Source organism: Erithacus rubecula, assembly GCF_903797595.1.
Source record: "Erithacus rubecula genome assembly, chromosome: 2".
Lineage (NCBI taxonomy): Eukaryota > Metazoa > Chordata > Aves > Passeriformes > Muscicapidae > Erithacus > Erithacus rubecula.
In genome coordinates this window covers 42,151,699-42,165,110 of record NC_136685.1, presented here as the reverse complement: position 1 = coordinate 42,165,110, position 13,412 = coordinate 42,151,699, and the positions used below count along the sequence as shown (strand labels likewise).

General features: G+C 36.0%; 1 protein-coding gene across 6 annotated transcripts in view; it reads left to right on the top strand.

The window, feature by feature from the left end:
• Positions 1 to 13,412, top strand: part of ATG5 (autophagy related 5) — a 109,261-nt gene that overhangs the window by 13,907 nt on the left and 81,942 nt on the right. For 4 of the 6 annotated variants that reach the window (XM_079298768.1, XM_079298769.1, XM_079298766.1 and 1 more), the window contains 2 exons: positions 4,530 to 4,619; positions 4,741 to 4,903. In XM_079298768.1, coding sequence (XP_079154894.1) covers positions 4,530 to 4,619; positions 4,741 to 4,903 — 253 coding nt within the window. The remainder of the gene's footprint in view (positions 1 to 4,529; positions 4,620 to 4,740; positions 4,904 to 13,412) is intronic. The other 2 variants (XM_079298767.1, XM_079298771.1) reach the window with 1 other exon arrangement.

Below are 13,412 nucleotides of genomic sequence, written 5' to 3'. Positions count from 1 at the left end.
TTTTTGAAACCATTTTAATTGCTGCACTTGTCTGATAAATGTCAGAAAGGTGGGATGAGGAAACTTCCAGAATGTCCTGAAGAAAATGTAGGGCATCTAGTTTCATAAACTGTCGTTTAATTGTTATGTTCTGAGAGCTCTGGGATATTAACAGTGGCAATGTGGGGATGTTGTGGTCTCAAAGTAGAGGCATTTTGAAAATTAAGTTGCAGCACCACAGTGCTTTTTAATCAGCAACATAAATTTTACTTTAATATCCTTGTGTTGCTGCTTGCCAAAAGTTCAGCTACTTTTAGTTTTTCTCGAAGGTGTACATTAAAGATCAGCAGAAATAATTAACTGCTAAGGCAGTTTTATTTTAAAAGTTGATGTCATTTAGTAATACAATACTGCAGAGTTAGCACCTGCATAATCTCTCTTCCCATTTTGATGTAATCTGAAAGTTTATTTAAATAAAACCCCTCTGAATCCATAAGTCAAAACATAACTGAAAGATATCAAAGTATGTCAAAATATTGAAGAGGTTTTCATGTATTACAGTTCCTTACAGCTGAATAGTTTAGATGTGGGATTTTTAACTAGAGTATATTCTTTTCATTTCTGTGTAATTATTCTTCAAAAACTGGTAATTTTTATTTGGCTTAATGAAACAGTGTTAGATTTTATGGGTTTAACTTTTGTTTAGTGGCTGTCTCCTTTTTTCTACCAATGCATGCAGTCAACAACAGATATCTCACACATCTGTAAAAAAATGGTTTTCAACTTCTTTCTAAAAGTTGAACTCCCTCTATCAGATTTCTTTGTTTGAAGTTAAAAACGTGAAAAAAGTTTATTTCTGTTCAGCAGACATTTTCAAGTTGATAGATGTCCTGTGTTATGTACATAGACCAAATCATAAACATGCATTGATTTTTGCATTGAAGAAACAGTTTGTTAATTTGTGCTTCTGGTATGCAGTAAAATTACATGAATTGTATCATGTAAAGTTGGAAAAAAGTTGCATTAAATAGTTGTAGAAGGATGAGGCTCAATAGCATACTGGGGTCTGAGAATTATGAGAGGCTGTAGACTGGGAAGTTGCTTTTGTTATCCAGGTGTGACTTTATGTGGGAAGGAGGGAAATTCTATCCCTTCCTGGTAAAATCATCTCACCTTACTCTCTGGCCTGTTTAGCACTATTGATGTTCTCAGTGTGGTAACCACCTCTCCAGATTTTGTGCAGTAGGTAAGAAATGAACTGCTGTGGAAATAGTAGCACTGTTGGAGGAGAGGAAATCTTGAGTGCTAGGGGAAATGCTGGGGTTCTGCTGAACCCCTTGTCTGCTGGTGCCTGCTTCTCCACCCATGACCTGATGTATAGGAGAGACAACATCTGTCCTTGTGTGACAGGCATCATCTTTGTACCTTTCAGGTGAAGATTGGGTTGGGTGGAATAGAAAGGAAGTACTTTTCCTTGTAGCATATGGATAAATGGTGGAATTGGTAGGAGATACTGATGAAGCTAGAAGTAAAAATGTTTTGGTTTTTTTTAAATCAGTCTACTTAAAGACCACTGATGGTAACTAAACACAAATACATAGATGCACCCCCTGCCACTGGATACATTCCTTATGGTTTTTAAAGCCTTATTTTTTGTAAATATAGTCTAATGCAAGTAGACTGCCACAGGATAAACAGATGTTTTGTGAACTAGGAACTGAGAGATAAATATGGGTGGAATGGAGTTATGAAACCAGACTGTTGAAATTGCCTGTGATGTTTTTGGTACAGTTTTATGCGAGAGGTCATTTAGTGCTCTTGTCTGTACAGATGATACCTATTTCTTTGTGACCAGTTCATACTGCAAGGGTCTACTGGCATGTGAAAATGAAAAACAGAACTCCTTGAGCTTTCTGACAAAATCAGGGTCAAACCTTAGCAACTGTTCTATCAAAGATGCAGGATGTGGAAGGAATAAGGCACCACCAGTAAGAGTACTTGCATTAAAGCTACTTACTTATGTCATCTGTTAATACTTTTCGCAAATCTCTTAGTGTATAGCCAGGATTGGCTACCAGTTTGTTTTCAATTTTCCCTTTCTTCAGGGAACTGAATAAAGTTGTTTATGATTGATCAATATTTCTTCAGGTAGGAAGAAGGCAAGTAATTTTTTTTTTTTTTTAATACAAGCATGCATTATTTACATTTAAGTATAAAATGATTTTGTGCCCTGATTTATAAATCAGTAGGGATGCTATGTTTTCTGTTGGTAGTCTCATGTAGGTGAAGCTGTTTCATATGCTTCTTACAGATGTGCAGTGTTTTTTTTTCCTGGTTGTCACTTTCATGTTTAGGTTTTTCAGCTTTTACTCACAGTACTTTATAGAAATATGCCAGTGTTTTCCTACTAAAGAAAAGGGTACACAGCACAGAGATTCAGGAGTGTTTTCCAATCTTTCATGGTGTTAGTCCTTAGAAGCTGGGAAAATTAATCATGACACATCTAGTTCTGCTACTGTGTCTAGATTGTTTACACTAGCTTAACTAGCTTTGACCATTTTTAAATAGATCTGCAGACTACACTGTGTATGATTTCTGGAACTCATCCTCTGGGAGTGACATTAGCTGCAGTTTGAAATTGATTGGAAGAAAGTTAGCAGGAAGATGTCTACCTGTAGAAAGAGAAGAATGTCCAAAAAAAGATCCTTCAGTTCAATATTTAGACATAGGCGTAGCGAAACAGTTGTTGTAATGAAACTGTTGTTTTCTTAAACTTGGCTAAAACATCAGTTTTTAACTATGAAAGTCAATTTCTAGGTTCTTATATTACTTAGCATTTGGTATATACCACTGTTATCTTCCTTTGTTTTGAGGGATGCCAGTGTCTCACTTTGAATTCTTCCATGTAAAGAATTTTTTTGATCTTTTAAGTATGCTATTTCTGTCTATTTCTTCTGGATTGGTTACGAGACTTTACATTTTTATTTGAGCAAGTAAATTGAACTTGAAAGTATTTTACAGGCCTATGCAGATGTCAATTGGCAAGTAACAATCCCAGTAATGTTTTCCTAGTAATCTTGGGCCCAGTTATGCTGAGACACTCAGCTTTGTAGGGTAGAACAGGAACAAGGTCTGCCCCAGAAGAACTTTCCTTGTTGTTCTGTCTTCTTTAATGTCTTTATACTTGGCCATTCTCATATAAAAAACTAAGTTTACCTCTGTCCTTAGTAAGATTTCTAGTCAGCTTAGATTTCTAGTCCTAACAACACCCCTCCCTTTTGTAAGTCCAACACCAAACCATGTAAACTTTAGTGGAAGCAATCTTTTCTTTATGCCCCTGTTTTTGGAAAATACTCATCCTTTTGATCCACAGTTTCCAGAGTGTGAGTTCTCACTGTCTTAAGGAGGAAACACTATATGAAATTCCATTATTTCATTTCCAACTCTTCTCAATAACCTAATGAGGAGGGAACTATCACTGTTATCCTCAGAATTTCTTTCAGGTAAGGCAATCCTCAGCTCCCTTTTTGATATTTCGGGTTTCTGTTTTTTAAAGCAGTCCTCACTATTTTTCTTGGGGTTTTATGGGGGAGTGAAGATAGTTAACATTTGAAGTAGGAGCAATCTAAGGCTGGAAAAAAACCTATGTTGTAAAAGCCTTTGAAGAATATCCCATTATATGTTCTTGTATTTGCAAAATGGTTTTGACAGATCCTCACAAAAGCTTCTTAAAGTGCTGGTTTGTAGTGGGTTAAGAGGAAATGGCCTCTGTAATAGAATGAGAATAAAAAAATGAGGTAAAAAAATGTGGAAAGCCCTTGTTAGGAAGGGGAGAACTGATGGTGCTGCCACTCTGGTTTGGCTCTGAGGTTTGCTCTGTTCAGCATGGTCATAAGCAACTGAAAATAGAATTAATAAGGAGGGAATAAAGGTGAGTTTTAAAACTGAAAACTGAAGGCACTGGATTTATGGTAGGGAATGCTTGTATTACTATTAAATGGCAAGTGATAGTTAAGTACTGATAAAAGAAAACATGGAGGAAGGAGAACCGCAACCTCTAAAATGTTGGACTTCTGATCAGTTAATTTTCAAAGAAATCTTTTTTGTACCTGAATAAGAGATACTACTATAGCTCCTTAATAAATTCGTTAGGAGAGGTCATTGTCATTCACTGAAGGGTTAAGAGTTACCTGAAGACTGGTAGTTTTTCAGCTGCAGTGCTGAATGTGTGCCAGTGTAACAAAATAAAAGGGATATAAAATCAAGTCACACAGGCTAGCAGTAGTCATGTGGATTGGTTGAAGCTGGAACTGACAAAGATTTCCAGTATCTCTAAGGAAAAATATTTCTAAGTGGCAGGTATGCTATAGTTCATATATGTGGGTGATTCTGCGTGGTTTTCAAGGAGCTGCACAGTTGCATGGTTGATAAAATATTGTAAACAGACATTATAAATTAGGTGTTTTTCACTTACTTCTCATAATTTTCTCCTGTTTATTGTCTGAGATTGAATATCTGCTTGAAAACATGTTAAAATTCTGGTTTTACAGAAAGTTGTTGAGCTTTTATTTTTCCTGAAACATTTTCACTGCAACCTGTTTCTTGTCAGCAGAGTGAGAGAATGGTTGTTACATTTTTCCGTAAGTAGAACCAGCGTGCTTCTTTTGCATCAAATATGCCTATTTAAAATTACTGTTTATTCTTCATCATATGAGGTATGTGATGCATTTGTTTTTCTTGATCTGTCATTTCTCTCTATAGAATTTTCCAGAAAAGGATCTTCTACATTGCCATTCTAAGGATGTGATTGAAGCTCATTTTATGGCATGTATAAAAGAAGCAGATGCTTTAAAGCACAAAAGTCAAGTCATCAATGAAATGCAAAAAAAGGATCATAAGCAGTTGTGGATGGGATTACAGAATGGTAAATATAACACATCAAGTATTAATTATATTCAGGTCAAACAAGCTAATAAATAATTTCTTAAAATTTCAGTTATTGCAATGTGCCTTGAGTTATTCAAGGAATTAGATTGGGTCATGACTCTCTTTTAACAAACCAAAACTAGCAACTAATCCAAATAGATAAATATTGTCTATGTACTTTTGTGCAAATTGTGGCCTTTATTTGGGAGACACCTGGGGTGTAAGTACTCAGTATTAGCTATCTTGGACTGTACATAGGATTGTCTCCTCTAGTTAATGCTTATGGGTTGTCACTGGTAAACAATACAGGTAAACTGTAAAAAAAGTTGTCCAACATATTTAATAATTTCTCTTTTTGTCCATTTTTTAAAATTGCTTTATGGCTTTCACAAGGACTTCTGCTTACATAAGTATTGACTTGAAAAAGTCAGCAAAATTATTCAGAACAAGATCTTTAATTAGTGCTCTTACTTTGCACAGATGGTATGAATCAATGTTACAGTGCAAAATAAAGCTTTTGTTTGTAGTGTCTTCAGTATTAAGGTTCATAGAATCCTGTAAGTTGAAAAGCTTTTGTAAGTATCTCAGAAATTGCTCTCTGGAATGGATGATCATGCCATTTTCATTGTATTTTTCTCATCTCCTGAAGCTGTCATTTATATTATCCCTAGTAAATTTATTTTATGAAAGCATTTTACTGTAAGCATGAAGATGTTTATTCTGTCTTGAGAGAAAAAATGCTGAACACTTAACATCTTCCCATGTATGTTTAGGAAAAATTAAATGAAAAACAAGAACCTTAGAATGCAAGAAGACTTGAACCATGATTTTGGTTTAGGCAAGAAGGTTCCAAGTTAGTTTTGGTTTAATGTGTGTGTTTGGTGTGTGGCTTTTTTTTTTTATATTGTTGTTTAGGGGTACTGCCTTCCATATTAATAGTACTCCAGTGATATTTTGAAGATGAATGACTATTAGAAACTTTGCTTTCTATTTTTTATTTAATTGGAGGAGAGTTAGAAATTGAGGCATTGTCTTAATTTGCCATGTGAGTGGTAAGATCTTGAGGAAGGCTGTGCATACCTGCAAAATGAAACAGTACAAGTTGAAGTTGTTTTAATGAGAAGTTACAGAATCTCGATGCTCTCAATATTTAAGATAACAGGACAGATAAACAGCATGTTTTTTTCATGCTCATCCTAGGCTTTATCTTTCAGTTGATTATTTGTCTAAGAATATATTCAGTTGTAGAGAAAGCAGAATTTTTGTTTTGCTCTATAATGTCAAGAACAGAGGTTGCCTAGCAAAGTTGATTTCAAGGTTTCACTGTACTTAATGAGAAACTGCACCTGTGGAATCTGACACCTGAATGAGAAGTTTAAGCAATCTTTTGAATACTTTCAAATGCTAATTTTAATTTCTCAACTCTTCATAAAAGAGAAACAAGAAAAGCTTGTGAAACCAAGAAAACTCTTTTTAAGCATGTTGTATCTTTCAATATGTTTTTATAGGTTTTCGTTTGAGATGTAATAATTTTAAACCACTTTGTGAAACAGAATGAATGACCACAAAAAAGAAAAGAAAGTAGCATTTGTGATAACTGCTTTGTAAGTGAAGATACATCTGTTTTTCCTGTGTAACTTCAAACAATTTTCTTCAGTTCTTAATTATAGGAAGTTATTTTAGTGTTATTTTTTAATGAGTGATAGCATTACTTACAAGACATATCCTGGATGTACATTTTTGAAAAGAAGCCTATGCAGTTTTGTTTGGAGAAATATAACTATCAAGTAATTTGTAATTTGGTATAAATGTTTCTGCTGAGAAGCAGCTACTTGAACAGGTAACATGTGAAACTTGCCAGTTGCTTGTAGATGGCTTTTAAGAAAAGAGCTGTAATAGTGAATTTGTGGGAAAATCTTGTGCTGGTAACAGCTGGTGGTTATTCATATCAACCTTTACATCCCTCCTCCCACCATTTCTGGTTTTATGTTAATCTGATACCAAATCAGGAAAGAAGACATATTCTTCTATTTTGTGCTGTGGTTTTTCTTGTCAATTTTTGATTCATAAACCAGATAATTCTGAGGTAGAGCTCTTCTTTGAGACAGGTAAATTTTTGACCAGTCATGGATGTCTGTCTGTGGTAGGGAAGTGATAAAAGCAGACTATGTGGTTATACTGACCTTTGTTCCTTTGTATGAATTGTTAAAACTTTTTGGTCAGAATTCATGGAAAATGTTACTACTGTTTTTGCTTTAATAGTGTTATGGCCATTTTTATCCTGGATGAAAAGGATTTTCAAGTGGGTGACTTTTCTTCTTGCCTTTTGTGTGGAAAAATAAAGGCTTTCAGCTTTGAGACTCTAAGACTCTATGGGCCTACTAATGACTCAAGATCAAACAAATGAAATTCCAGCTGTTTCCAGGGAGAGAGCTGTATTTTTTGCATGGTTCAAATAATTAATATCTATAACTTCAGTATATAATGGTTCTGATAAATGAGGGGATTTAGATTCAGCACATCTGCATTTTATCAGTTGTGGACTAACAGAAGCAACTGTACCCTGAAATTTTCACAGGCATCATTTATAACCAGTGAAGCCTAGACTTGGTATTTCTGATGCATGAGTGAGAGAAATAAACAGTAAAAACTCGTAACTATTTTAAAGTTTATTTTATATATTATAAAATGCAATGAAGTCATTATTTTACTGAAAATATTATGGAAAAAGAATGCAATGCTCATTCATGCTGTAGGGCTTACCAAAAGTTAAGTGGCCATATTGAATTGTTCTTATTAGAGGAGAAAAATCCTGCAAGCATTCAGAATATACAATATTTTATCTTTTAATGCATCTGATCTGTTTCTTGCTTTACTGATAGAATCAGGCCTGTATTGTCTAACATTTAATTACAAAATTCATCTGAACTATTCTTGGGGTTTTGAGAGGCAGAAGTTGTGTTTGTTCTTAGTTATAACATTTCTGTTTAGAAATGTTCAAATTGTAAAAAAGGAAATATCTTACAGCTTTTTTTGTGCTGTGTACATTTGACCCACTCAGGCTTGATGGGAGCATTTCCCCTCTTCACAGAGAAGTAGTGGAAACAATGCTGTCCTTTACCTCATGGTGAGCATGCTTTAGTGGCTCAACAAAAACTGTGATCTCAACTCATCATCTGAAATTTGCTTAGAAAAATCTTTTGTAGTTTGTCAGGAGAATAAATAAAAAAGCTGCTAGTTTTTAAATCACAAAGCTACCTTGTTTACTTCTTCCCCATATTGCTACTAAAATGGGAAGTTCATTCCACGTTCAATCTTTGGAGATTTGGTTAACTGTGAAAAAAGATTGAATAATTAATTTGAACTTTGAAAACCAGTTTATTGGTTAAAAGTGATTTTAAAAACCCAGTTGTTACCTTCCTGGGCTTCCTTAGTTAAAAATTTCCCAAAATTCATCAAGTTGCCTTATAATTAGCATCAGTACCTGCTTATTCTGGAGTTAAGCTGGCATGGCACACACCAAACATTGGTGTTGCTGATACCATGGAACTGAGGGAATGTGATTTGACCAGCTCAGACACCCTGCACAAAGTGAGCCCAGTGCTGGTTTGGTGTTGATCAGGGTCTGGCTTTGAGCAGGCTAGACCTGCAGAATGAATCAGCTGCATCAGAGCAGGCCTTCCTGGGGGTGTTTATGGGTTTTTTTCCATAGTGGTGGGTTTTGTTTGGGGTTTGGTTAGTTGTGGTGGTTTTTCTGATAATGGATTGTGACCTAGACCTCACTGTTAGTTCTGCAGTGTTTTACCCTTTCTGCACAAATGACTAAGCCAGTGCTCCACTCATATGGATGCAGTGTTGTGAGACTAAACTGCCATCTGCCTGAAACTGCTTTTGGCTCTGTTCCTCCTCTGTGCTGGCCTGGTGTCTACTTGAATAGCTGCCCTTTGCTGTGGCACCAAGGTGGGGAATTGATGGCAGCCTGCATTCTCCCGTTGGCTTTCTCTTCTCTGCCCTCAAACTGGAAGGCAGAGCAGGGCTGCTCTGAGGCCAGTGAGAACCAGGGGGTCTCAAAGGAGGGCAAGAACTGTATGAAGGCAGAGAAGGAAGGAGAGAAAAGGTATCACAGTCCTACTGAAGTCTCTGCCACGAGAGGAGGTTGCTTAGAGATGAGGTAGAGATGTTTTTCTAGCATTTTCACCCTCTTGTGTTATGTGGCCATGTGCCTGATAAAAACCATTACACTCTTAAACATCAAACTTAGAGGTCTCTTTTTGCTGCCTTCTGCTTTTCTTCCTCCCCTCCATCTCAAAATAAGTCATTTCCTGAAAAATGTGTATGGTCTAACTAAAATTTAGAGTAAACTGTCTCTAAAAAACGGACTTTGCTTTTAAATTTAACTTTCTTTAGTAGAGGGTTTCTTGTTTTGCAATTTGAGGTCCTTCTGAGTTCTTTCTGCTTGTAAACTCCTGACTCTATTAATATGCATTAATCTAAAGGTTCCTTAACTTCTTTTTTATTTTAGAAACAGCATTCTACAGGGAAAGCAAAGTGAATTAGAAAGTTACGTGGTGTTATGCTGCTCTGTTTTCATGTATATATAGAGAGCATAATTAGACAAAGAAATCAAAATTCCAAGGCTCTCCTAGACATGGATCAGAGATCTGGAGAATGGATAAAATTGTCATGAGTCCTTTTCCCTTTGAATTACTCAGCAAAGTCTGTAACAAGCTCTGCTGCTTAATTCCTATACTACCTGTGGGCTATGTATTTCAGAAGTAGATTATACTTGTTTGTCATCAGAGCTTTCTTTTTAGTTTAAGTGACAGTACTTCTGAGATCTCCTGCTTTTTTACTATAGAGAAAGCTTATATTTTGTAGCATGTAAGCATTTTCTTATTTGAATAAAACAAAGTAAGCAATCATCCATCTTGATGACTTTCTTTGCCTAAACCTTTTCCAGATAAAACTGGTAACCTAGAAATGAAGGGAGGTGATGTTAAGGAAACAGTGTACTTAAAGTGAAACTTCTGGTTTGTGAGTATGTTTAGTAAGTGAAAAGTGTGTTGGTAAGGTATGGCTTCCGTGTACATATTGTAAGAAAACAGGCGGAAAATGCCTTTTTGATCTGATAAATAATCTGAAGAATGACATGCTGCTTTCTTGTACAGTCTTCAAAATGTCCTCTTTTGTTGAATGTTGTCATGACATGTCTGTGACATGGAGAATGTTTTCACATATTTCTGTGGCTTCTGCTACATTAAGTCAAAACTGTTCTAAGCTCTGTCTCTCCATATCTGATAGTGACACATATATGAATATAGTCTGAAAATTTCAGTAAATATGTATTCCCTTTTCAGTGGTAGATTTGTATTATATACTATGGTTTTTCAAAATGCCCAAGTAAACTTGGTGTTTAAGAGCAAGAATATTTTAACTGTGGCAATGTGTAAAATGGAAGAGAAGAAGAAATATTGTAATGATGCCATACCAGTATTTCAAGCTGTGCTCTCAAAAAGGCTGTCCTTGATAAGTTGTAGCTATATACAGTTAAAGATATATATATGAGTTATACATAGATAGTTATCAGTGCTTTTATCGAACAAGAATATGAGTGGTGAATTTAGGTGAACGAAATAATTTAGAGAAGTCTTCAAACAGATGAGAAATTGAAGTAATCAGCTGTAAATTCTATTTCTGAATAGCACAAAAATTGTATTTAAAGTGGTATTAAATTTTTAATATTTATTTAATCAACAAAAGCTCCTTTATGCTTGAGGCATACCAGACAAGAATTTAACTTTTTATAAAGTTAGTTCAAAATACCAGTGAGCAGAATTGTGTATGCATGCAGAGTCTCAGTCTTCCTGGGAGCAATGTGGAAGTAGTATTCATATTAAATTTTGAGAAGACTTCTTTTTGGCTACCCCAGTAAAGCATTAGTCAGTAGAAAATATTCTTGCTTTAACATTAAGAAAATACACTTGTATTGTATCCTTGATTTTCAGCTGCAGCTCTCTGTACCCTACAGTTTGATTATATGTGATAGATTAACCCTTATTAGTTAGTCTGTGACTGAAAGGAAAGGTTGGTGGGAGCAGTTGGTGCATGGGTGGGCAGATCTGCCATTTAGAGGGGTTGTGATGGGCTGGAGTCTCCCAGAGCTGACACACAAATCCTGCACCAGAGACAGGAAAAAGCTCATACATTGTGGCAGTCTAGGAACTGCTTTCTGGAAAAGCAGCTTTCTGGAAAACAGCTTGCTGGAAGTGGGTAATGGTGAAAGGAAACTGAGCTGAAAGCTTGTCATTTGGTGTTGTATAAATAAAGATTAACCAGGGAACTACTCAAGCCCTTGTGCCCCCTGGTTGGCTCAGCACTTGTAAAATTGTACTGGGAGTGCCGTATTCTCTTGGGACCCCAGGACAAAAGAAGTGTGGGGAAACTGAAAAGAATCCAGCAGAGTGCTGGTAAAATTCTTAGGACTGGAGCATATGCTGTATTAGGGAGTGGGGAAACTGCCCTTGTTTAGGCTGAAGACGAAGAAGCTGAAGGTGGATTTAATACCAGCTTTAGCTGAAAGGAAGGACCCTAGAGCAGATGGAGTCAGACTCCTCTCACTCTTGTCTCCACTGGCAGTGGAGATGGGCAATTACCAAATAAAAAAGAGATACTAGTTACAGCAGCTGGAAGTCTGATGGTCCATGGGGAAGGGAGGGTGAGGTGGACTGAAAGTGATCGAGTGGAAACCCACAGAGACAGTCAAACTTCACTGGGCAAAAATGAGCAAGATCATTTAGCTTTGTGTAGGCAGCTCTTTTGGGGCTGGGTGAGGAACTGTTATTCCAAAGCTTGACTTCCAAAGGCACTTCCAAACTAAAGTTTTTCTGTCGTTCTTGTACATCAGTTCTTGTACCTCTTGTACATCAGTCTTTGGTCTCTTAGTGCTAGGTATGGTTCTACCCAAGTAACTCCATGGTTATATGGTTGTTAGTGGTGAACCTCTGAGAATGGGCACGTTTTGTGTTTTTTAAACTTCAGTATTGAACATAGTTGTGTGCCAACTGCGAGTTGGTGTTGCTTGCAAAGAGCTACAGATAGAATTTAATTCCAGGTGTTCTGTTTAATTTATTCCAATAAATGGTTTTAAGAAGAAGCCATGAATAGACCAGACAAAATTGTCTATATGTGCTACCCCAAGGGCTACACCAGTTTATTCACTCTTTGACTTTCTAAAAAGATGCTGAAATGCAAGAGCCATGAATTGGTATTTCCTTTCTGAATTTCAAGTCTTTCCCGTGTTTCTGTATTAATTCTTTCTGTTTTATAAACAGCCTTCTTGAAATATGTCCAGTCCTAGAGTCTGATAATCTCTATAGCAGTCATATCATGCAAATACAGAAACAAAATAATTCCTTACTATTTTTGTTGATAAGTTTAAAGATTAGGGTGGGGGGTTTTTTTAGTTCTTTTGTCTACTACACTGCAATGGGGACTTCATTTTAACTGTCTGTATGCTCTTACCATGGTTTTTCATTGCAAGGTATTTGTAGATGTATTTTTCTGTTCTGTGATAATTGCCTAGATTGTTGTGTATGCAGGTTTAAAGCTATGCTGCAGTTGATGGTGAGCACTTGAGCAGTGCCCTTTACCCTCTCAGTAATCCATCCTGTTGTAGCCTCATGTGGGTGAAGGAGACTTGTCTAACTTAAAGATCCATGTGAAATTTCAAGTTGTTTGAAATATGACAGCACTTGAGTTTCAGAAAATGACTGTAAGAGGCTAGTATGAGTGAAACTAATTTTTCTGGTTGCCTGAAGAACATTTCAAGCTGAGAACCAGGGGCAGAAGGGACCTCAGCCTTTTAGCCCTCAGCTTGGACTAAGCCTTAGTTAACACTGCTCAGTAATAAGAGGTTCAGGGTTGGTGTCTATTAAGAATAAAGTATGATGGGATTACCGAGAACTTTTTAACATAACAAGGTATAAATTTGGATTAATTCCGATGGCTGCTGAAGGATCTCTAATCTGGTTTAATGGAGGAAACAACAATTCTCAGTATTTCCCTGTGTCAGTAATTTTTTCAGCAGTTTTAATGGGTACTTAAAAGGTATGAATAATTTTATTGATAGGTTTCTGAGCCCTACATGCATAATGTGGGATACTGTTTTTGTAAATTTATGTTTGAGTTTACTTTGTTGCTGAATGAATTCATTTACTGAGACTGTTGTCATGGGTGACAACATTAAGTCTTTGTAGTTTTGCCAACTCATGCTTTTTCTAAATATGTAAATAGATTATTTTCAAAGTTCTCCTTAGATTCTATGCATCTCTGTAGTACTGAAGGCTAATGTCTGGCTGGCTTTTGGACATTCATTTCTAAGCAGTGAATAGTTATAAATATTAGCAACTTGGCTGATACATTTCTCAATTATTTGGTTATTAGCTTTCTGATCTTTGACATAAAATAAATGGACAAGTTTTTATATTTCATTTTAGGCAAAATTATGT